Source organism: Ursus arctos, unplaced genomic scaffold (assembly GCF_023065955.2).
Source record: "Ursus arctos isolate Adak ecotype North America unplaced genomic scaffold, UrsArc2.0 scaffold_36, whole genome shotgun sequence".
NCBI classification, from domain to species: Eukaryota; Metazoa; Chordata; class Mammalia; order Carnivora; family Ursidae; genus Ursus; species Ursus arctos.
Window position 1 is genome coordinate 22,659,598 of NW_026623050.1, and position 25,587 is coordinate 22,685,184.

At 41.3% G+C, this 25,587-nt stretch overlaps 1 protein-coding gene across 1 annotated transcript in view; it reads right to left on the reverse strand.

The window, feature by feature from the left end:
• Positions 1–25,587, reverse strand: part of ALDH1A2 (aldehyde dehydrogenase 1 family member A2) — a 95,512-nt gene that overhangs the window by 34,732 nt on the left and 35,193 nt on the right. Inside the window, exons 2-7 of the mRNA XM_026518572.4 lie at positions 21,099–21,203; positions 20,780–20,920; positions 17,828–17,957; positions 5,692–5,753; positions 3,551–3,679; positions 3,311–3,424 (exon numbers count right to left, since the gene is read on the reverse strand). Coding sequence (XP_026374357.1) covers positions 3,311–3,424; positions 3,551–3,679; positions 5,692–5,753; positions 17,828–17,957; positions 20,780–20,920; positions 21,099–21,203 — 681 coding nt within the window. The remainder of the gene's footprint in view (positions 1–3,310; positions 3,425–3,550; positions 3,680–5,691; positions 5,754–17,827; positions 17,958–20,779; positions 20,921–21,098; positions 21,204–25,587) is intronic.

The following is a 25,587-nucleotide window of genomic DNA, read 5'->3' on the forward strand; positions in this document are numbered from 1 at the left end:
TAGGGGGCTGGGTGGCATAAGTGATGGGGATGACGGAGGGCACTTGTTGTCATGAGCACAGGGTGATGTGTGGAAGTGCTGAATCACTACATTGTACAACAAGAAACTAATATTACAGTGTATGTTAACTAACTGGAATTTAAATAAAAACTTAAAAATAAATTAGAAATAAACTTAGGTCTCACCTTTCATTACACATGCACATAAATTCAAACCAGATTAAAGACTTAAGAACAAAACTAGGAAGGTACAGAAAGACAATGTTAAGGACCATCTGCATCATCTTAGAGGGGTTTCTTTAAATATCACGGGAAACCCAGAGGCCATGAAAAGAATGAAAGAAAAGACTACATACAAATTTAAAACTTGTGCATGGCAAACAATTCTATTCTTTAAAAAGTTAAAAAGCAAAGAACGGAGAATATCTGCAAATCCTCCAAGGAACAAAAGATTAACATACTTAATACATAAAGAGACTTTATGAATGAAATCATCACTCTAACGCATTCTTGGTAATAAGCAAATTAAAACATAAACATCCTTTTTATAATTCCACTTCTAAACTGCATCTAGCAGAATGTCTAATATGTATATAAACAAAATTTATCTTAGATCTCTGAAGATTTTCATTTCGGTAGTCTGTGTCATAGGGGGAAAAAGTGAAAAAAAAACTCCCCAAACCCTGAAGTGTACATTAGTGAGGTTTTATCTTTTATTTTTTTTTAAAGAGTTTATTTATTTATTTGACAGAGAGAGCACAAGCAGGGGGAGCAGCAGGCAGAGAGAGAGGGAGAAGCAGAGTCCCCACAGAGCAGGGACCCCAATGCGGGGCTCAATGTGGGGTTCGATCCCAGGACCCTGGGATCACAACCTGAGCCGAAGGCAGAAGCTTAACCGACTGAGCCACCCAGGTGCACACATTAGTAAGGTTTAATTGAACCATGACACACTGATGCAAGAGTATGCTATTCAGCTATGAAAATGAATGAAGGAGATCTGTAAGTACTGACACGTAAGGTGCTAGTATCTCATTTTATATATTACGATCTCATTTTTATTTAAAAAAATATTACACGGTAGAAAGCCCTTAACTGGCTCAATGTGGACCACTGACTGGTTAGTTAACGGATTTACTTATTTTTGAGAGAGAAAGAAAGAGAGCATGCACGCAAGTTGGGGGAGGGCAGAGGGGGAGAGAGAGAGAAAATCTTAAGCAGGCTCCATGCCTAGTGTGGAGCCGGACGCAGGGCTCAATCTCACGACCCTGAGATCATGGCCTGAGCAGAAATCAAGAGTCGAACGCTCAACTGACTGAACCATCCAGGCTCCCCATGACTGGTTAATTTAAAAAAAGGTTAAAGCAGGGAAATAGCCTTAGAGATTTCATTTTAATTTAAAAAATATGAACATTCATTCTCTAGTCTTTGGATATGGAACCAAGGACTTTTCTTTAATTATGGGTTTACCTTTCCTTTCTGATGAAACCCCCTAAAATACTGTTTAAGATTTCTGGTTGCAGTTTCTTTAAAGTGGAGTGAAGACTTAAAAATATTTATAAAGCGAGCCGGGTGCACATTGTGTCTAGGTTTATGTTTTGCCCCAAGTTCTTACAATTGTCTTGCCCACTCCTCGTTGATTGCAGTTTTTAAGGCATCTAGTCCTTAGCAAATCTTTTCAAAGTGCTAGACTTAGTTCAAATAGGAGCTATGATTTCCTTTCACACCCACATTTTGGTTTATAGATTTCATTAAAACTGCAAATTATTATAACAAGTACGACTAGAATAAGAGGTTTGGAAACAAGATTAACTCTTTATAAACCTAACACTCTAGAATCTCTAACTATAAATTAACACTCAGGTTTATTAACCAATCTCTTCTGAAACTTTTTAACATGAGTCCATTTAACCCAGTATCATTAATTGCATCTGCTGATACAGTCAAGCCCTTCCGCCCGCGCCGTCCGGTGTGGGCATGTCTAGCATGTGCGGCCGCAGAGACTCACCAGGGGCTGGTCTGCGTTGACATGCGCTGTAAAGGCAGACTACACGCCGGATTTCAAAGACTTCGTGTTGAGAAGAGAATGCAAAATACTATGACCATGACTTGTTATTTTGACCCTGCGCTGAAATATTATTTTGGCAATACTGGATTAAATAAAATGTATTGTTAAAATTAATGTCACTTGTTTTAAAACATTTTTAATGTGGCTAATAGCAAATTTTAAATTACAAGTGTTGCTCACGGATTTTCTGTGAGGCAGCACTGTTCTAGATCTGCAAACATCCTTCGTTCAAAGGGGAGGTCATCTGGCAAGTTCTACTTAAAACTATGAATCAGACTCTTTTTTAAAATCATCTCTGTTACCTGAATCCGAGACATGTAGAGTAACATTTCAGGAGAGATCTTTCTAGGCAGACTTGTGACTCTTTATCAAGGGTTAATAAACTGTGGCCCATGAGCCGAATTTGGCCTACTGTCTATTTTAGTATGGCCTGCAAACTAAAAACCATTATTGTATTTTTAAATGATTGGGGTGGGGGAAGACCAGTAATATTTTGGGATGTGTAAAAATTATATGAAATTCGAATCTCAGTGTCTATAAACAAAGTCTGATGGGCCTGCAGCCGTGCTCAGCCCGCACATTACCTACGGCTGCCGCTTCCTGCTCCACAAGGTCAGAGTGCAGTAGTCGCTGCAGAAACAGTAGGAGCTGCAAGGTCTCCAGGATTTACTCACTGGCCTTCTCCCGGAAAAGTCTGCTGCCCCCGCTCTTTCTCATCCCTTGTGGCCCATGGGCATAGTTAGATGCCAACTACATCCACAGGGTCTGGTGAAATCGCGGGGAGACAGAGCTGTGTTTCCATTTTAATCTCTACTAGAGATTAGTTTGGATTTCCAGCTTCTTAACCTGCTTCTGCCATTAAAGTCCTTGACTCAGAAAAGTGTTTAGAACCCCAGCTTCTGGGATAGATTTTGTTTGTTTGTTTCTTTTTGCCTCTGGGAAGTGTTCCTTTTATTTCAAACTACAATAGGGTGTTGTTTTGTTTTGTTTTGTTTTCTGGGACAGGTTTTCCACAGATGGCATCACGAAAAACACTCCAAGATCTGCACCATCGAAAGGTCAACGCACAACTTGACTTTGACATTCGCGAGTGTTCTAGCTATATGACACCTTTGCCACCGTTTGAGAGCTTGGGTACTCACTGCTCTTTCGGCGTCCCGCCTATAGATAACACATTCTGTTTTCTTTCAAATCCTCTACTCCTTTGCAGGACTGTTCCCCAACCCACGGCTTCTCGGGTACCTACCTCAGTTGACCCTGTGAACGCAATCTTGTCTATGCCAATGTGAGAAGCTATTGCTGCCCCAGCCGTTGGCCCGTATCCTGGCAAAATATTGATGACTCCCGGCGGAAAGCCAGCCTAACAAAACAGAATTGGAGGAAATGTGGCTTGTGAAAGCTGATGAAGCACAGTAAAGCGGATATGCTCCAGTAGGCCCCAACGGCTAGGCGAGTGGGAGCCACTCCTCAAGTGAGTTTCCCTTACCTCCTTGATGAGGGCTCCCATGTGGAGCGCGCTGAGCGGTGTTTGTTCGGCCGGTTTAATAACTACCGTATTGCCGCAGCAAAGAGCTGGAGCAATTTTCCAAGCAAACATCAGCAGGGGGAAGTTCCACTGAAAGGAAAAAACTCAAGGTTGATAAATGAAAAAATATTCCTCTACGACTTTGTTTTCAAGCTGTGCCTGCTCAGATTTCTCAGACGAGTCCTCAACATAAATCTTGTCCGCCACAGAGTAGGGATGTTTGGATATTTTAATTACTTCATTAAGAAGAGAAGAGAGGACTGGCCTTGAAAATCTCTCCTCTTCTCTCGGTTCAGCAAATTACTATATCGCAACCACCCACCAAAGGAGATCTCAGGGTGAAAAGGGAGTCTCTGTTTTTTCTTTGTTTTGGTTTGGTTTTTCACTGTTGACATTTTATAGGTTTTTGAAATTAGACTTTGGTTCCAGTAAGTTGTTGTGTATGAAAACTTGTTCTTGCCTTCGTGATTTTGCACCAGGAGTTTCAGACGGGTTTGAGAGAGCTCTTCAGCGTGGAAGAGCTGGAAAAGAAAACTCTGGCTGTTAAGTCAACGTGTACTTCAAGGGAGTGCCTTTTCTTTACGTACACGTATTGTCACAAAGCACACGAAGACGAAAGAGAAACTGCATCGACTGATGAGGACGCAAACATTTTCATTTGCTTCCTTTCCATTGCAAAATAAACTAATGGGAAGCTGAGAAATGTAGAGGAGTGTCTGAATTCGGGGCCTAAGTTAAGCTGATTCTAAAAACGATATTGAGCTTGTGTTGTCACATAAGCACAGGGATGAACCTCAGTCCTATCAGGTGTCATTGATAATTTCATTAAGAAAGAAAACAGAAATCCTGGTCCCCTGGCTTCAGCCCTTGACCACAATGTGTTTCTGCCTGAAGCATCTCAGCTGCCACCCTTGAAAGATTCTCACTGGCCCTGGCAAGCTTGCAAAAATATACAAGTGTCTTGCCTTCACCAAACACCCAATTTCTTTTCCCCTTAGTTGTTTATAAACTTGGGAGTCCACAGTGATGTTTTAATTCCATCTACAGTATATAAATCTTGGAGTGCGGTAATTGAGCCGGAGTTGCCTGACAAGTGGCTCTTGTGCTGTCAGTGAAAGCTGGAGCTCCGAGCTTGCCTCTGGGGAAGGGCGAGAAGAGCAGGTCTGAGTTCCTGCGATGAAGGTGACGGGCCTCACCCTGGCCTGGTCCAAGTGGGACCTCCCTAGGTGGGTTAGGAGCAGGAGAACATAACCCAACCTCTCATTTTCTGTTTCATTCTCTAGTAAATTTCACAGAAACCCACAGCTTGCCAATCACTTAAGAAAATACTAATACCTGTCAAAATTCTTTGCCCCTTCCCAAAGCCAAAGATGACTTTCTCCTATATTTTGGAAAGAGCGCACTTCTTGCCTCTACCGTAAGAGTTTAATTTGAGCCGCCCCTGAAATCCCTGCCAGAGTGATTAGCTAGTACTGCTGGAAGATTCGATGATGTTTTAGACAGTGCCAAGGCTGTGTATGAGAGAGGGGGGAAAAAAAAGACAATGTTTAATGTTCCAATCCAAACACTAAGCACTACATCTATTTCCCTTTACAAGACATACAACAGCCCGGCATGGTTTCAATTATGACCATGACGTTAGTTGTACTGCTGTGTCTTCTGTAGACTCTTCTATCTAGATTCTTGTGAAAAGAAACAGTGGGAAAGAATGGATTAAAAGACCATATAAAACAATATGCCTGGAAAGATGGTGAGTCATAGTTCTAAAAAATAAACAAGCAAATATAACAAAGCATTAATTTTCCATAAGCGGAACGGACATCCATAAGCAAGGGCAGGTTATTAATACACTGGGCTTTGCTTATTTTAATCATGAGAATTCCATGGCTTGAGAACTCAACTCCTGGTAACGGAGCCGAAACCCTATTAACCTGTTCAAATAAGCATTTGCGGGGAGGCTGTTAAAGATATGTCAACAACATGAGCTCAATCCGCCCCCCCAAGTAATGGAAAGCATACCTCGCTGAGGTTCATGTTTTAAGTACCTTTAAGAGAACTGGTTCCAATGAAAATAAATAGGAGGCGTGAGGAGATTCACTCACCGGGATGATCTGTCCACACACTCCAATGGGTTCGTGTCTGGTAAAGGTAAAGTAATCTCCATCTGAAAGAAATGCGCACGGTCACTACCAGAGAATTCGGATTAGAAGAAAAAACGGAGAGGGAGAATTTGGGTGGCCATGAAAAAAACAGAAATAAAGTTGAGAAAACATCCTTCTCAACCATGTAGGAAAGCTGGTAGAAGAGCTTATCACTCGGCACAGGGTGTCTCCGGATATGGCGCCCAGACAGCCAGAGTACTGATGAGGGGGCCTCGAAGGTGAAATGAAGGACAAGTTTATGACACTAGAAGCAGTCTTCTGGGGAGGTGGGGGCAGGGGACAGGTGATGGGAGGAGGGGGGCTGGGAACTGGAAAATCATAAACACTCAATTTTATGTTAAGTGCTTAAACGATACTTCAATGTACCTCAACATTTTAAATAACTTTCTGAAGTATTAAAAAAAAAAACCTAAGTAAAACGCTACTGGGTAAATTTTAAATGGTAGAGGCAACTAGAAAAGGTGAGTAGTACAGTAAGATCTTTTTTATAAGTGAATCCAGGCGTCAAAACACACTTTCTGTGTACTGGGGGGACAGAGACACGTCCGGCCCTCTTTCAAGAAGGCAAAAGCCTACGTCAAAATAGATTCCATCAAAAACCCCAAAGACTCTGACCTCAAATTAGCCATGGAAATAAGGATGATGATTTAATAATCTTATTTTTCCTATAGGAGCAATAAGCAATTGGAATAATTACCCAGGAAATCCAAAACAAATTTTTCTTTAGGAAAATGCCATTATGTTTACCCGAATTATTTTATTTTTAAATTTTTTATAGATGCACTATTTACTGAAATAGTCTGTTAATGAATATTTAGATTGTTTCCAGTCTTTTGCTAGTACGAACAATGTTGCAATGAATTATTTCATCTTTATGTATGTGTACACATATATTTTTGATCAATTCCTTGAGGTAGAATTGCTGAATGAAAGCATATATTCATATTAAGTAGTAATAAATCTTTTGGACCTGACCTCCCTAGATATTGTATCAACTTGAACAGCCATCAACAATGTGTGATAGATTCTGTGTCAATACACTATTTTTTTTATATATTTAAATTTTGTCAGTTAACATATAGTGCAATATCCGTTTCTGGAGTAGAAGTCAGTGACCCATCACTTACATAACCCCGGTGCTCATCACAAGTGCCCTCTTGAATACCCATCACCCATCGAGCCTACCCCCACCCACCTCCCTCCGTCAACCCTGAGTTTGTTCTCTGTCATTAAGAGTCCCTCACAGCTTATTTCCCTGTCTCCTTTTTTTCTTTCCCCCCTTCCCATATGTTCATGTTTTCTTTCTTAAATTCCACATATGAGTGAGATGATATGGTATTTGTCTTTCTCTGACTGACGTATTTCACTTAGCATAATACACTCTAGCTCCATCACTGCAAATGGCAATATATCATTCTTTTTGATGGCTGAGTAATATTCCTATATAGGATTTGATATATAGATCAGGTTTTGTCTGAATTATTTGAAATGACTAATTGGAATAACCAAAGAATGGCTTGTTCTTAGCACATGGCACTACAATGCCAGTACTGGACAAAGTCTTTGTTTTTCCCTCAACTGCCAACACTTTGGCCACTTCACTCATATTTGTTTTCTATCTCAAAACCTGTCCCCTGGGGAAAGTGAAGACCCTCAGTTACTTCTCCTGAAGAGCAGTAATCTTAAGGATGAGGATGAAGTGGGGACAGGAGGAGTGTGTGGGTTGGGAGAAGAGAAAGGATGTGATTGTTTATTACTGTCTCTCAACACAACTAAACCACTCCTCTTTGTCACACAGAACTGTTTTAATTAAATTCGAAATTAGGCATTTTAAAACAATTAAAGGTCTCTCCCCTTCCTGGACCTCTTCCCAGAATTTACAGCTATCTGTTGCTGGTGTATTTTTTCAAAGAACTTTTTTTTTCACATACAAGTATATGTAGCATCCTTTTATTCCTTCCTCCGGCTTTTTAAGAAATATAAATATGGCCATATTATTCACAGTCGTCTACATTTTTTCTCACTCTTCTTCCATATATAGCTTACACATTTTTTAAACTGCTGAATGCTATTCCACTGGCTCAGTAAATACTTATAACTGCTATAAACTGTCCTGAGGGACACAGAGATTGCTTTCAGTTTAGACTATTATAAATAATGCTTTAAACATGATCATTTCACATTATCTTTGCATATCTGTGGAATTTCATGGTCAAAGTGTATGTGCATTTCCCATTTTGATAAATACTGCCAAATCATCCTTCAGAAAAGTTACATAATTTATGATTCCAACAAATACATGGTATTTTTTCCCATGTTTCCTATGTTTCTCTTTAACACTGGGGCTTTTCAAACATTTTATAATTTCAGTTAACTTGACAGGTGGAAAATGACAACTTGTTTTGATTTGTGTTTCATGGTAGATACATGGCATGAATATCTTCTCATGTTTACTGGCCATTTGCAATTGTTTTCTTCAAATTTATATCTTTTGCCCTTTTCCTATTGGGTTATTCAACTTTTTAGTCAGTTGAAGAACTCTACGTACGTACATTAAGGAAATTAGATTTTTGTCGTGTGCATATGCAAAAATTTTCCCCAATATGTGCTGCCCATCTCCACATTTTGTTTAATGACAATGCTTTAAATGGAAGAAATTAGGAAATAGCATTCAACAACTGTAAGAAGGAAATTATTTTAGTGTATATCCCCACTAAAGCAAAAGTAGCCCAGATGTGGAAACTGTCCATAGGATGACAATAAGAAGTCTGGGTAATACTTTAAAAATCAAATCAACGCTCTTAGCTTTGTATGCAGACAGCTCAAGAATTTTCAGATACCATTCCTTACAAAAGTACAAGTTACTGTCCTTTTTCAACTTACAATCTCTGAAAAAAAAATTTTTTAATATCAATACCTTTTACTGCTTCTCTTTGTGTGTGTGTGTGTGTAAGATATAAATGTGATGTCAGTCTCTTCTACCCGGAAGGTGTTTCATAAGGAGCAATAACCCTGATCAAGAGGCTAGACGGTTTCATTTGCACAGAAATCATCCCAACTCAAGTGTAACTTGGCTAAGGTGACGGCCCCGGGTGGCTCAGCACAGATGACAGAATCAGAGTATCATGTCAAGAGGGGATACAAACGGGCTGAGAAAAGATGGGGATCTGGGCTGAAGAACCCCACAGGCGTTTACTGCGGCAGCACATGTGGGAGGCTGGAGCGGTTCGGAGGAAGCATGTCCCCCCTCTACAGTCTGATGGCTGAAGAATTTAGTTGTATTACTTATATAATTTCCAAAGTTCCTGAAGAAATGAAAGAGAAACAAAATGTGGGCGAAATCTTACAAGGCTGACCTCATAAGGAATTGAACTTGACTCCATAATTGTGTCCCAAGAGAAACATGGGGAATGAACACTTCCTTGGATAAACTGTCCACAGATTTGACACTTAGCTCAAGGCTGACACAAAGAATGGACTGAAGAATCTTCCATCTCTACAGCTCCTCTAAGCAGGGAATAAAGAAATAAAGGGTACTTTGGTGCTTGAACTCTTCCCCAAAGAATCCTGTGTGAAAGAGATAAAGGGGCCCTGACCTTGAGCTCAGTCTGTATTCTCATCTGGTTAGTGAAGATGATTCTGGACACCCCGAGTCTGACCAGGGGTGCCGGGCAAACATGAGAACTATGCCTTCTAGGCATACCTTTGGCTAGGGCTAACGGCACCACAGAGGTCCTCCAAGCTACTCTAACCCTGCCCTGAATCCCACCAGGCTTCTCCGCTAACGTTACCCCAAGGCCACCTTCATAATTTTCATCACATCCAAGTACATCACTTACTCTGTTACTTAATAATTTGTTACATTATCTTTTAAAAAATATGTAAAAAGCTACTTGTTAGCCCCACCTTAGAAAAACCTATGAAACAACAGGTTTCATGAGCTAGCAATATTTTCTTCAAACCTAGTAATTAAAATGAAGAATGCTCACTACTTTACTGTGTAGAATGATCCTGCACGCTCCAGTGCCATGTGGTATGCTACTGGGCTTCTCAAACTGAACTGTGCATATGAAGCACCTGGACAGCTTGTTAAAATGGTTTTTGAATCAGTGAGTCTGGGGTAGGACCTGAGAGTCTGCATTTCTCCAAGCTTCCAGACGATTATGGTGCTTCTGATCTACGGACCATGCTCCAGCTAGCGAGCTTCGGAGGAACCAAAAGAGCAAAGAGGGTCCACGAGGATCGTGAGGACCCACAGCTGCTTTACAGCTGCTGACTTCATGTCTGTTTATTTTACTGTTTGCCTCTCTGATGACTCTACTGATTTGCCTGAAAGAAGATTAAGCGGAGGAGAATCTGATCAACCTTTTTAATATTTTAAAAATACTAAATTAAGAACAAAAACATGTCTTTCTATAGAGCTTAGCAAACTATTTTTTTTTAAGGTTTTATTTATTTATTTGACAGAGAGACAGCCAGCGAGAGAGGGAACACAAGCAGGGGGGAGTGGGAGAGGAAGAAGCAGGCTCCCAGCAGAGGAGCCCGATGTGGGGCTCGATCCCGGAACGCCGGGATCACGCCCTGAGCCGAAGGCAGACACTTAACAACTGCGCTACCCAGGCGCCCCTTAGCAAACTATTTTGACATTATCTCATTTCGTGCTCAAAACAACTCTATGAAAAAAACATAGGGTAACAGTTATTACCAGTATTTTGTAAGTAGAGAAAAAAATGGCACAGAGAGGTTAGATCTAAAGTGACTTAACTTGATTAAACCAAGTTTAATCAAGACTTGAATCTGGGTCATCAGATTTCAAGTTCATTGCCCTTCAAAATAGATTAAAGACTCTTCTGTGAATAGAGGGTTGGATTTAGGTGGATATCACAAACCACAGAACAGCAGTATGACATCTAGGAGTGCCAAGGAGGGAAAAAAGGATCACCCTTTTGTGAAGAGTCAAGATGATTCTTTGAGGACTTTTTATGTGGACACAGAGAACTCACATAAATTCCAGTATGTAAGAAAGAAAGGGAACACTGCAGATCGACACCTCCTCCCCTCAGATGGGGCAGCCTGGGACTAAGTGCCTCTCTCCTCTTCATGGAAACAGAGCCAACTCCAAGGGTAACAGAGTGTTACTTCTCTCTCTCTCTCTCATATACCTCAGATGCTACATAAAGAGTACTCTTCTCTGCCTAAGAGAAAATTACAGCCCATTTCCCCACCTTTTATGCTAATAATGTGCTCTAAATATGGCCAGATGACTTATAGGGTATTCCCTTCATTTCTCTTGCTTTGTGCGATAGAGTGCTTCAGCTGAATATAGAAAAAAATCTTAGGGCCCCTGGGCGTCTCAGTTGGTCAAAGCGTCCGACTCCTGATTTCAGTTCAGGTCACGATCTGAAGGTTGTGAGACTGAGCCCTGTGTCGGGCTCCACACTGGGCATGAAGCCTGCTTAAGATTCTCTCTCTCCCTCTCCCTCTGCACCACCACCTCTAAAAAGAAAAAAAGAAAGAAAAAGAAAAAGAAAAAGATCTCCACCCAAACAGATACTGTTTTAAGGCTATGATGATCTTAGGTCTTCTTACCAAATATGAGATATTACAGGGAGAGTTCAGACTCAGCAAGAAAGGACTATATTTGATGAGAATACCAGAAAAATGTTCTGGATTCCAAATTCAGAGCCAACAAGTTAGATCATAACTGTGGTGGAGAAAATTAAAGAAGAGATGAGATACCAAACCAGAAATACAAAATCACACATGTAGGAATTCTCTCTCTCAGCCTCTTTTCTCTTTCACTCAAAAAAGTAAAAAATACAGGGTAATCAATACCACTCTTGAAAGGAGTTCAAGTTCACCCAGAGACAACTTCTCTGACGTGTTTTTGTATTTGAATTTTTACAACTCATTAAGAATATAAAAAAATCTTACAATTAAATATGTTATTATACCATGAATCTGGTTGACCTATGGATCAAATTTTATTAGTAAATTGAGCCATTTCTAGAATTATATTAAGAAAAGCCTTTGACCCCTAGAAATGAATAATAGAGCAAGCCTCTTCTGTATTTGGGAAATGTCAAGCCACTGTTCTATGTTCTTGATGGGAACTTGTCAAACTACACAGGACAGACAGCAATTATTTAGTTCGTTAGAACAACTTCATTATTTGAATTATTCCTCCAGAGTTATCCTTACTTCTTAAGGCAGAGCTTATCATTGATTGAAAGAATTTTTCTACAAAATTTTTATTCTCATAGGAATACCGGCCACTGGCACAGTCTCTGCATGAACTTGAGTATGTTTAGACAGTATGTCAATAAAATCAGAAAAATCTGAAATGTGCCAGAAATTGAGGAGGAATGTATCTAACATGAACTTCAAGAAATAGCTTCCAGTTACAATACTAAGAGTATTTCAAGAACTACAGCAAATTTTATATACTCACTAAAAGTGAGTTTATTTAATAGCATAAAATGCTATAACACGATTCAGTGAATGGAATCTCTAGTCTGTTTCGAGGAGTTAGTAGCCCTCGTGATGACCCCAGTATTCAACAATTAGACCAGCTACACTGAGTTATTCCATTATGTCCCCGATTCAATACCTATGTATTCTGACACCGAACAGACCTCACTGAACATTTGCAGCTATAATGATAAACCCTATAAAGGCCTATACAAACACTGAGACTCGATGTTAGCGTGTGATGGTCTAACACTGTCCTTCCCAAGAGTCTGCTAGCAGCTTCTCAGAGGTTAGATCACATGTTCCTGAGTCAGGAAGATCGCTTAGCTCCACCCTGCTCCCTCACGTGCTCTGGGAAGAAAGAGACTTCTCGGCCTCCGTTTCTTTGTCTGACAAATGAGTAGACTGGCCTTGGGACCCCTCAGGGCTTTTTTAACCCTAAACTCTCAAAGAGATCACATATGAAGCAGACGTCACAACCTCCTGTCACCAGCATTTCAGGTCCTAGGAAGGACCCTGGGTTCTCTGTAGGTGGGCCAAGCAAACAGCTCCTCGCTCTCGGTCTGAGTGAACGAGGGACCTCACCACGCACAGTCTCGGTCAACAACACTAAACTAGACTGAGCTGCTGAAGGCAGCGCCTTATGATTTGAGTCAATGTCTGCACCTTTTTAGCCTATTCTTCAGTTTAAAAGGTAAAACTGAAAGGGGGTGTAGTGGATAAATAATTACATATGATCTGGGTAGATTTTTTAGCCTTTGCTATAGTCTAATGTATCATAAGGCCACTTTCATGTCAGAATTCAGCTTAAAGCACGGATGTTTTCCCTGCTTACATATCACAAAATCAAGGAAATCAACACTTGTTACAGAGAAAAATCTTCAGTCATGTAAATCGATTAACCTCCATTTCTCCCTCGGTAAACTGAAAACAAGCTTGGGTGCTTCCTCCATCACAAGGAGTCTGTGGACATGAACGGAAGCAGAAGATTTTGATATAGGTTAAAAATAATCAAAATGGGGAAAATAATATTCCCCCTGCAGGGCTGCTGTGAGATTAGAGATAATATAATGGCACAAAGTGATCAATAAATCACAGTAATGATTTTTATTTATCAGCATAATTAGATGGTGCCATAGTAAAAGGGTCAAAGCTTAGGATTTATGGTCCGAAAGAACAGTTCCATTGAATACCACGGCAGGAAATAAAAACCAGTGTTGTCAAGTGAACAACACCGAGACCCTTGTGAATCACACTGATATTGCAGGACTCCGTGATAGTGTCCGACTGTGGGCTTTGCGTGAGGGGGGATGGGGAGGGCTGGGAGAAGCCCTCAATTCAGAGGGAGAAACAGCTGCCCAGCAGAAGGTTCAAAGTGCTCATGCCATGACCTGTTCTCCTCTTCTCAAATATTCTGAAGGAGGGTTACGGTTCAGGGGGAGGGGAAAAAAGCAGGTCCTTGCTCTAGGTATCGATTATATAATCAAAGTGCTCTCTGTAAACTGCAATTTTGATCAAGGCGTTTGTCATTTAAAAGACTTCAGTGACTTGCCACAGCTTTGAAATACAGCTTGTACCATGCTTTACCAGGCCTCTGAGCCCCACCATCTTCCCCACCTGGCTATGCCGTCAGACCCACCGCCACACCATCCTGTCCACCCTCCATGCTCTGCACAGGCTACTGTCACCACCCATGATGACCCTACCTCCATCTCACTGAACTACCCTCAAGGACCATCCTGTACATCTCACCGCCTTCTCCAGGAAGCCTTAATACCCAGTGAGGTGCCTCTCCTACGGCGTCCCATTGAACGCATGATGCCACGGCCGAATAAGCCACACTGTGTTGCAATCACTTGTCCACCTTGTTGTTTTTTTACTGTTCTTTAACCATCTTACTTACTCACCTTTGTATCTCCAGTGCTTTCCCCAAGACAGGAAACACAGCAGGTGCTCAAAAACAAACAAATAAAACACAACACAACAAAAAATCTATCGAATGAATGAATGCATGAAGGAAAGACTGAATGACTGAGAAGCTGAAGCTGATGCCTGGGAGAGGAGATGGAGGAATAGCTCTCTCCCCGTTACAGGGCAGATCGCCCTGCCTCCCTACATGGGAAGGAGTGAAAGAGACAAGAGCATAATTCCCCCTACTCTCTTTGGGTCTTATCCTTTAGAGTCAGAGATACTAAGCTGGATGAACCATACGATGTCCTTCAATGAAAACAAAGTGATCTATATTTTAAAATAAAAAAAAATTTTTCCAAAGGTTTACTTTTAATGGGTGACCAGACAGAACGGTACTTTTCACCTCTGTCTTTCCTCCAGAAGCAACGGTTTGGTATTTGCTGATTCAGTGTCCAAGCCAACTTTACAGAACACAACTACCATGAGCAACAGGAAGCGAAAGTCTGTTAACCTAACCATCTGCAGAGGATTAAAGGCTTCACCAGGTGACTGGCCTCTTCATCTTCCTGTCCTGCTGAGCCGGTCTCCATAAGAAGAGGGACCATAATGGCTTAGGCAGAGAGAGACTCGGGTTTGAATCTCTGGCCTGCTACTTACTAGCCATGTCACCTTGTTCAAGACGCTAAACCCTTGCTGTCTCATTTTCTTATCTGTAAAATGGGTACAATACCTTTTAAAACCCAATCTGCCTCACAGGCACACACACAGAATCACACGGGTCCTGTGGGTGAAAGAACACTTTACACAATCAAGTACTATGTAAATAAAAACTATGTTATTCCTTTATATTATAATTCCAAATGTAAAATTAGGGTATTTCACAAAGAAATGTACGTAACACAATAAAGACCACATGGTTAAAGACTAATAAACTTCTTATATTCCAGATTCCAGTGGAAAAAGCCAAGAATACAGGGACAAAATGAAGCTGATGTTAAATTATGGAGTTACAAATGACAAACACAAATGGATTGACTGAACACATCTGAGAACAAGTAAGTGGATAGTAATGACCCCTCCCCTTTCCCTGACCTTCCTCTATCCCCTCACCCGGTTCAGTACAGATTCCTTAAGCACTGAACTAGCCAGAGGGGCCAAGGAGCTGAATTCTCAGGAGCCTACAGGCAAGTATAGGCTTTAAGCAACTGTACCTAAACCTGGAACAGAGAGGAAAGCTGCCAAGTTCACCTTGCCTCCAGCCTTCCCTGTTCTGCGGGAGGCACCACAGTGAGAGCTCTTCCACCTCAAATGCCCAGCCTCCGAGGAGCACTGCCTGGCCACCTGAAGCGTCCCTCACCTTGTATCCCTCTAAATGTACTTTGAGAAAAATTAGGGAAACTAAATATTCCTTAGGACTTAAGAGAATTCCTCACTTTTCTCCTTCACGGGCTGAACACCAGTTTGTGCTTAAAGGTGAGAGACATGATCATGGCAGCCTTTTCGAAACCCTGTGTTTCTAACTCCTACGTCAACGTCCTCAGGATCTCCAAAGAGCATCAGATGGAAACAGTGAGGCCTATGCACCAACCACCTCTTGTCAGATGAAGTAAAATAAAGCATCAAACATCAGAGACTTCAGGAAATCTTGATCTAATCAGGGTCTTCTCTCCCAAGAAAGCAAAAGAACACTAAGACATTTTTAGGCCAAATAGAGATGTACGTGTCCAGCCTTCTGTTTCATCTTACTTCTTAAGATGTTTGTAAATCATAAGAAAAGATATTTAAATGCCCCAAACATATTTGTTTTAATAGTGAAATGGCGGAGGAGGAGGGGCAAAAAACTCAGGGCCTTTGGTCTCGGTCTTATTTACCTTCCTGCATTGTCATAGGGGAAGCCAACCTAAAAAAGCTGACCCATGTTCTGTTTTGAACAAACATTTTAATTCCCAGGCCCTGCAACAGGTATGCTCATACCACATAGTAACCCTGCTCCACTCCGGCCGTTCCTAAATCCTGCCAGTGATGCTAGACAGAGGAGCTCTGTAAAATCCTCAGAGCCAGGACTGCACTGAGTCTGACATTCCCGCGGAGCAGTCTTCTCCATCCTCAATCTGCTAAACAAGGAAAACCTCTGGACGGCACAGAGGAGTGCCTACGGCTGCAAACCCATTTTCTAAAGACTAACGGTCTGCATGCTGCCATCATTCATGGAGGTAATTTTAAAATAGACTGAAACAGACCTCTGAAGTCTCTTCTCCACTCTCACTGCGACTGCTCTACTTGGCCCATACCTGAGTGAAGCGTCACACGAGCCAGCTTGGCTGGTGCCGGTCTCTGGATCCTGTCCTCGCTGCTCGAGGCAGAGAAGCCCTTGCACAGGCGGCAGCCGGCAGCTGGGCAGGAATGCAGAAGCTCGGGCCCCACCCCCGATATCTTCCGGCGGAAGATGCACTTGAGGAAGATCCCAAGTGATACAGACAGGCGTCAAAGTCTGAGCAGCACCGCTCCAAGCCGTCCATCCGCACTGCCAGCCAGCCACCCCCTTTTCCGGTAAAGCAACACTTGACTTAGGAAGGCCCAGCCCTACCTTCCACTCCTCCTAGTGTACACGCGGAAAGCAGGCTGTTCCAGAACACGAAGGTAGAGAGTACCTGGCACAGCACTTAGCAGCCACTCAAGGAACATGTGTTTCCTTTCCTTACGTCTGTTCTCTGCTACCGACATCCTCCCATCTCCTTCAGCCTCTCCCTTTCCTCTCGTGGTATGTCTTCCCCCCAGAATCTAAAATGCAGGAGCTAGTGAAGTGACTCGCCAGACTCTAACATAAGAATTTCGGCTCTACAACTTACTTTGCCGGCCAATTAGGAAAATTACTTAGCATCACTAGGGCCTCAGTTTCTTCCTCTGTCAGTGAGGATGCTAATAATACTGCCTTCCCCTGGGGGTTGCTGTGAAACTTCGGTCTGGTAGCAGCTATGGCTAGCACTTGCTGAGCAGGTCGGGCCCTGTCCGTGGACGAGCTCAGTTTGGACACCTCCCCTCCCCTTTACAGGACCACAGCACTGAAGGCCAAGCCACACGACTCAGCAGCTAATTGTAACTCTCCCACAGAGGTCTTTGTTTCTGCTGTGGGTTTTATCCCCTAACCTGGACTTGAGAGAAAGGATGGTTGTTGTTTTTACAGATTGTGAAGGTAATCCGTGGTCATTACAGAAAATACAGACAAGTATAAAAAAGAGAAATAAATTATCTACCATCTCACCACTAAGAGACAATTGTTAACATTTTAGAGTACTTTCTTCCAAACACATAGATCTCATGTTTCAGGAGGGGAAGGACCAAGTCTTAATGTTGGTGGAATTTTCCCTGACTTCCCCATGTCTGACACCTCTCCGCACCCCCAGTGCCTGACGGAGCGCAGGGCTGAGAGCTTAGCGGCTGACAAGCCCACCTGCGCCTTAGCTGATTGCTGTATGGGTGGAAGTGGCTTGCCACTGCACTCATGTGTGGACCGTCCACATACAGAAACACGGATGCTGTCAGAGTTGGTGATGTGGTCTGTTCGGTTCTTCCGTTCAAGCTGCTGTGAGTGTGCTCCTGTCTGCTATGGGACGGCTGTTTGTGTTTTGATGGTGAAAGCGTGTTTCTGGTGGAGCCTCACATTTCCCTTTCAATGTACTCAGATATCACATACCTACAGGAATGGTCATCCCGTGAATTTTATCAGCCCAGCCTGCGTAATACCGAAGGGTTTTGATGACCCCCTGCAAATCCACGTAAAAAGCTTGCAGGAACGGTTTGCCACCATTTAGGGATTCCATGGTCTGTAGGAAAAGAAATGGAGAGAGCTTTCTAGTGATATATTAAATAATTTCTGGAGCAGAAGAAAAAAAGGAAGAGAGAGGATATGAATGAATATGAATAATGATGCATACCTGGTCAACTCTGACTTCCCAAATAAACAGATTTTTAGCACTAACAGCTTAGTTTAGCTCCTAGTAAAGACCACAATGAATACACACGTGCATGGTCTTGTGCCTGGGTGTCTCCAGGAACCACTACCCCAATAATACATAAACATGACATTTCTTCAACTGATGATAAAGAGATGTTCTGCCTGTCAAACCAGCTTCTGTTATATTAATGATCAGAGCTGCGTGGGGATTTTTTGGAGTCTACGCCAGTAATCTGAATCCATAAAGAGAAGCGGGGACATGGGCTTTTATGCGACTGACGAGAATGTAAAACGTTTTCCACCGCTGCCAAGACTCCAGCTGAGAAATGGAATATCCACAGTGCACAGCGAGTTTATTTATTACCATCAAATAAACAAGATCTCCTCTAGGGAAGCTCACACTTTAACAACTCCAGGGCTGCTTTTTTGTAAATATTTATGTTAACAACCATTACCTATTAATAGGGAAGTATCTGGTGCATTTAATAAAAATAGACATATTGAGCAGTTCTGGATTATAAATGTTACTGTTTGAATGACATATTCCTAAACTGCTTAAATCTGTAGCAACAACTAAAAACTCCAACTGAACACACTGAAATGAGAAAAGAGTATTTCAACTTGAGAAATATCAAAGGTGCTACAAGTTTAACAAATTAAATAAGCAAATACATATGTTTATAATCTCACGTCCTTCTCTGTAAGCACATTTGATAACATACTGGTGTGAGAATGACTCGAGTGCTGACAAAACTAAAATGGAAATGTTCTCCATTTGAGGCCATGAAGATACAATTACTTACATTGCAATTTACCCACTTACGATGTGTAGAAGATGGGACTCGTTTTAAAAGATCACATTGCTTACCACTGTATATTGGCTCATCTTTATTAAAGGGAATCAAATTATCTCCCAGTCTTTTTAGGACATTTATATACTCGTGAGATGGGCATTACATTCTCCATGCAGCCAGCACACAGCCCAGTTCTACGCAGCGCTGAGGGAAGCAGAGTCAACGACCAGGATCTGGGCCACCTAAACAGTCCCGATGAGCTGTTGACACCAGCCAAATTCACCTGTGTTTATTTTCAATTAATTATGTGTACTTGGATGAGGTATTAACTTCGCTCTCTGGTCAGGAGCTCCCCTATATTCCAGAGGCTATTGCTTATTAAAACTTACTCCTCCCATGGCTCGGAGTGTTTAAAAGGAGAAATACCATTTAGGTGTAATGGCAAAAGAGAATGATCACAGTGAGACAGAATGTCAGAAAAAGCATGGCATTTGAATTTTATGATGTGAAAATATAATTGCAGAAATCAACGACATCATTATCTAGTACGTATTGTTAGTGGGATGTTGTAAATATTGTGTAGATTTCACTCAATTAAGCAGACACTTAAAGACCATCCATGTGCTCCCCTCCCCCCCCCCAACTGTTTATGTACGAGGAACTGTGCTGGGATTACAAAAAAAGAAGTAAAATAGAGTTTTCAGTCGCAAAGAAATTATAATCCAGTGAAAAGCATAGAGAACAGCATTGCCCCCAGGTGTTCCAAAGTATTCAGTTCTGCACAGGATTGACTGATTAGCCAGAGAAGCAGTGTTGAGGCTTAGGTTTAAGCGTGAGAAGCAGTGAGCAGACTTTCCAGGGTCTCTCACGTGCTCGGTGTCTTGTGAATATCTGAGAAGGAGCTACTTTACTGCGGAACACCTTGTTCACAAAATGCATTTCCTTGAAGTGCCAGGTTAGAAAGTGTTTTTATAGAAAAGTAAATGTTACATACAGAGTTCCAAATCATCTCTGCAAATGAATTCATTTTTGTTCCCATCCTATGCACAGATCCCTGAAGGGGACGGCTGGAAGGAAGAGGCATGGCGGAAGTGACAGTGAGCAAGCCAATTGTGCCCTGCTTTCCAGCGCAGAAGGGAGGACACTGACTGAACAAGGACGTCCTCGACATTAATGGATCGATCACCTGCGGCTTACTGAGGTGGCGATCCCTGGCATCAGACACAGACATTCCCAAATGGTTCCAGTTTCCTGGCAGTTTATATTTTCTAAGAAATTGACTTTTATTTAAAAAGAGCAAAAACAAACAAACACAGACACCAGTAAGAGAGAGGAAGTTCCTTAGGTGAGAAAATGCTTGAGGGGAAAGAACGTTGCTGTCCCTGGCTATCTCTCCTTTTCACTGGTTCTAGAAAGTGGCAGGAGAACAAAGGGAGCAGACCTGTTATGCGAGGCCCTCTGCTTCCGAAGGACTCTCTTTAGTCAGGAGAGGTTAACTCTGGGGAGCGAAACAAAAACAGTCCTATTTGATTCTCAAATGAATCATTTGGGATTGGTTCTCCGCAGGCTTCATGGTGACTCCCCTGTTGCTGAACAGGTTTTGTTTTGTGTTGTTTGTCAAGGGTGAGATACGGTTCGAAAGGAAGGCAGGGAGGTCCTGACCAGTCTTGGGGAGCTCATGTTTTATTCCTCAGAAGCGGGAGACTCTCAGCTGGTCTGCACTCCCCTGGCTGATCCCCAAAGCCGCAGCCCTCTCGTTTTTCCTGTGTTTTAGGTACTTCTCAGCCGGTTCCCCAGGTCCGGCTTCACATCACACTTTCGGAAAGACTGAGGAGTCTGCGTTTCAGTGGAATGGTAAATTCAGGGTAAAGACTCAATGTTTTTTTAGGCTACTTACTGCAAGAACTGCCCTGTCTCGTTCCACCAAGTCTGCAAGCTTGTCCAACAGACGGCCTCTTTCTGAAGCATCCATCCTTCTCCACACTGAACCAAGAGAGAAAGCCAGGCGGGCTGCCTGCACCGCTTTGTCTATGTCTGCCTGTGAGAGAGGAAGAGGCACAACTGAGGAGAGGTCACCCTCCAAATAAAGGAAGAACCACCTGCTTTCAGGAAAAAGGGGATGAACGAACGTCAGTGCTGGTGTCTGCAGAGCACTAGCTTAGTGCTCTGTTGTGCGAAGGCAGTTATGGCACAGGGAACTTCTGCTAAGGACATACCTTGTCTGCTTCCTGGACTTCACACACCTGCTCTCCTGTGGCTGGATTATAGACAGGGAAGGCTCTCCCGCTCTCTGAGTTCTGCCACTCGTTGTTAATAAAAATCTAAGGGAGCAGACAACAGAAGGGGACCGGTGAGATGGGTGATAGGAAGCCAACCAATGGCCAAGTATTACGGAAGTACCGTGAGAGTAATATTTGTTCTCTGTGTTTGCTGGCCTATAAGTGAAGTGTAGAGTTTGAAGCATTACAAGAGACCCTCGAAGAGTATGCAGTCCAGCCTCTCCCGGAATTCAGGAATTTCCTCTATGATATTTTTACCTCAAGCTTATCCAAAGATGAAACGTACTGCTTACCTCTGGTGAACCTCCAACCAGTGAGCGAGTCAAACAAAGATGGAAGGACAGAGGGTCACGTACATACAAACAATACAGTAAGGCTGAGAAAAGAATTACTGATTGTCCAAACTCTGGCCGATATCCAAAAGGAGTGAAGGAACTAGTAGTCATCAAGCTTTACATCCTGGTTCCTCTGTCAGAGGTATAAGTAACGTCACAAGGGAACTTGCAGGGTGCTGGAATAAGTAAGCTTTCACCTAGTTTATAGTCAGATCCTGAACTGAGCAATGACTCTGAGCAAACTCATCAGTGAGTTAAACAAGTTAGATGTGTAAATCCAAGTTAGGTTTCTTTCCCTTTGCTGGGCAGGTTACACAGCTCGGCAAAGGGAAAAGGCCTGGCTTTCAAACTGGTCTCTCAAGGATTTCTTAAGACTGTTGGTTTCCTTGTAAAGGAAATGGAGATTCTACTAAAATGGCGAAGAGACTAACAGCTTAAAAAATTATTCAAGTTAATATCTCAGAAGATTTGTAAGAAATGAGTTGAAGAAAGAGAGAAAATACAGGAAGAGAAATGTAAAAATTTTTATTGATATTAAAGAGAAAAACTCAAACAAATTTTCTCGGACTATGAAAGCTCAAAGAATACACAAAGATATTTTACTCTATAAAATTTATAGCCTGATAATGAAAATTTCTGAACTTATGAGCCATCAGTCAGTTTAAAATAAACACAGTGATAAACTGATTTGTTATTGTCTGCCATTTTAATGGTCACAGGTGAGGCTAATGAGGCTAGATCTATTATTTTAAATACCAAGTTCTAGATTATTCCAAAGCTTTATTTTTCCTTGATTTGATAAAACAATGAGCCTGTGTTGAAGGAGCCTTCTTTTCCCGAAGGTTTTTTTAAAGATTTTTTAAATTAATTAATTAATTTATTTATTTAGAGCAAGAGTGGGGGAAGGTGCAAAGGGAGGGGGACAATCTTTTTTTTTCCCTAAGATTTTATTTGTCAGAGAGAGAGAGAGAGAGAGAGAGCAAGAACACGTGCTCACAAGCAGGGGGAGCGGCAGGCAGAGGGAGAAGGAGGCTCCCCGCTGGGCAAGGAGCCCTGCATAGGATGTAGGACTCAATTCCAGGACCCTGGGATCACGACCTGAGTGGGAAATCAAAGAGTCGGATCCTCACCTGCCTCAGCCACCCAGGAGCCCCCTGAAGGCTTTTTAAGATAAAGGGGGAAGAAACCTTAATCTCCATAAGTACTTAATTCATATGTAAAAAGCACAAACACAATGACCCTGTAATTGCATAACATTTTAAATGTACAATTTATAAACACGTTTAATGTAATGGATTCACTTATTCCATAAATACTCAGCTACTTCTAGAAGCAGCACAGGCAAAGATGACTGGCAGTTCCAGCCCTCCAGGATCTTCCAGTCCCTAGTAGTTCATTAAATATTAGCAACAACACTAATGGCAGGATTTTATTATCTCTACTGAAGGTGGGAAAGTTGAGAGGATGGGAGGTTAAGAGTCTGACAAAGCAGGTCTCGTGGCTCTGAGTCCGTCCACAGCTCTCTCCACTACGTCTGAGTTTGCAGGATTGCTCAGCCCAAAGAAACACAACTAGTTAGTGTCCAAGCCTGAATCAGATCCATAGTTCTTGGACTCCTGGTCTAGTTCCCTTTCCACTCTGCTTAACAAACTTCCGGACAGCTCCCAGCTCCTCAGCTCTGCATACTCCTTTGAAACACACTATGATCTCTGAGGAAACAAAGGGAAAAAATTAAGAGATCAGCTTCGCTTCCAGAGCATCGTCAGGTTTAAGGAAGATGGGTCTTGCCAGTATTTCTTATTCTCTTTATTCACGATTTGAATGAAACTTCTTAATCGTTTTAATCCAATTCTAGTTTTTAACTTCAGTACTGAGCAGTTTTAACTAAATGTAAGAACTGATATTTCATGACTTTGATCGATTCTTAGAGGTCTTCCAAAGATCAAAGAGAAAAATTACTTAATTACTTAATTTTAACAGGATAAAATTCATTCATTCTCTTACTGCTTTCATTTAGGTACATGGATCATCTTATGAATTTAAGATACATTACAGGACCTTAGGGATCTTTCCCTGTATCTTGAAACATTTTGCTATTTCATCATTCTAGGAATTATCCCATTATCACTCATCATTTATTTCCAACCATGCTAAGAAAGAACAAAACGAAAAATTATAGAACTGCCCAGAAACGAATAAATAAGTACATCAAAACTATCTCATCATTCTTCAGCTTTCTTATTGTGCTGTCCAAACGAACGCAGCATCTTTCGAAACCACAAACAAGAAGTCTGGAGATACCATCTTTGTCATATTCTTTTATGGAAAAGCTGGGAATTCAGAATATTTCATCTCAGCCCATGTCGGGAAAGAGAAGATTAAGAAAGGAAGGTATTTCACAATTGCAGGTGAGCCAGCAGATGGAGGCAAAGAGACAGACACACAGGCTGGAGACGCTACTGATGAGGGTGAAGTTGGTCATCTAAGCAAAATCTTGGACTACGAGTCTTTAGGATAAAAAGTAAATTTTCTCAAACTCAAGAATCAAAGAGCAAACAAGATATTTATAAATATACAAAGAAAATATGATATTCTAAATCAGTCATTCAATAAGATCGTCAATTATTTACTATTTTGCGACAAGAACATGGACCGTCCTGTTTGGCCAAAAGCATGTGTGACAATTGTTTTAACTTTTAGGATATTTGTAGGTAAAATTTACTCGATATGACTCATAAATGGACAAATGCTGATGGTAGGTGTATATTATAAAGATGACTGGAAGAACAGATGTTATGTAGAAATAAAAAATATCGTTGTCTTGATCAATCAATTTGTTTATAAAACTAAAAATGGAAACATTTTGTAATTATGGAGCAAAAAGATAGCCATCGTCTTTCATGCAAAATTATGAGCACTCAAAGTTTTCAATACTATTACATGGTGAAAATGCATATGTAAAATGTACCAGAAGTAATGGTAAGCCATAACCTATTAGAGATGTGTTTAAAATCTGGAATCAGTATTTATGACGTGAATATTTCCTATTTCATACACAATGGCTGATGAGCGGATGGTTACATTCAAAGGCCCTTGCCCATTTCAGGACAATACCTCCAAACACCCAGTAAAATATGGAGAAAAAAATGATTTGCTATGTTTAAATTCTTTGGTTTCACTATCTATTCTTACTTCTGTTAATTTTTCATAAAATAACTTAAAATTTAAAAAACATGAAGAGTCCATTGGACCTAGATGGTAAAATGGATGACTATTTTTCCTGGTATGCTGAATGTTAAAATATTTGGCATTTTTACTAGTTATTCTTTTTGTAGACCTAGCCTTATAATATGACATTTAAAAAACTTGTACTGATAACTGTGTTGGTACACAGGCTGGCAAATACCTCTGAAACTTGGAAGGTTTCCACCTTCTCTAGGCAATTTCAGAAGTTTTCTTTGAGTACTATCTAAAGTGTTCTCTAAAGTGTTCTTCCCTGACCAGGGATCACTGGAGAAATCATTTATTTCAGGGAAAACACAATATAATCCTGGAATATCGTGATGCTGGAAATCAAGTACATACTCAAAAACTGTTGGAGACATAACAAAAAGACACAGGAGCCAATGTGAAGGGATTCCCAATGACCAATACTGGGATAATTTAAGCAACCAAGTAAATAATGGTATCTATGGGATTATCACCCATAGAATGAAAAAGGCACCCAAGAGCCCATAATGATACAAATTTTTTAACGACTATGTAAGTGGGGGATAAAGTAAATCTCTGTTCATAGAATTCCAACTAACAGCTGTGAAGCAATGATGGAATTAGATAATCACCATTTGTCAAATACCACAGTAGTAATTGCTGGTGGCAAAAGTCATTAATGGATGGTAAAATCAGCAGGTAAAGTATAATGAAAGACTGGATGTTTTTGTAGTCTCAAAGTATCTTCCCTCGAGACACTTATTAATTACAAAGGGAAAAACAGGAACTTTACGCTGGAGAAACTTGGCAGATGGCACCTTAATCAAGCGATCAATGTTAACATCACCAGTAACAGGACAAATTATTATTGACATTTTATT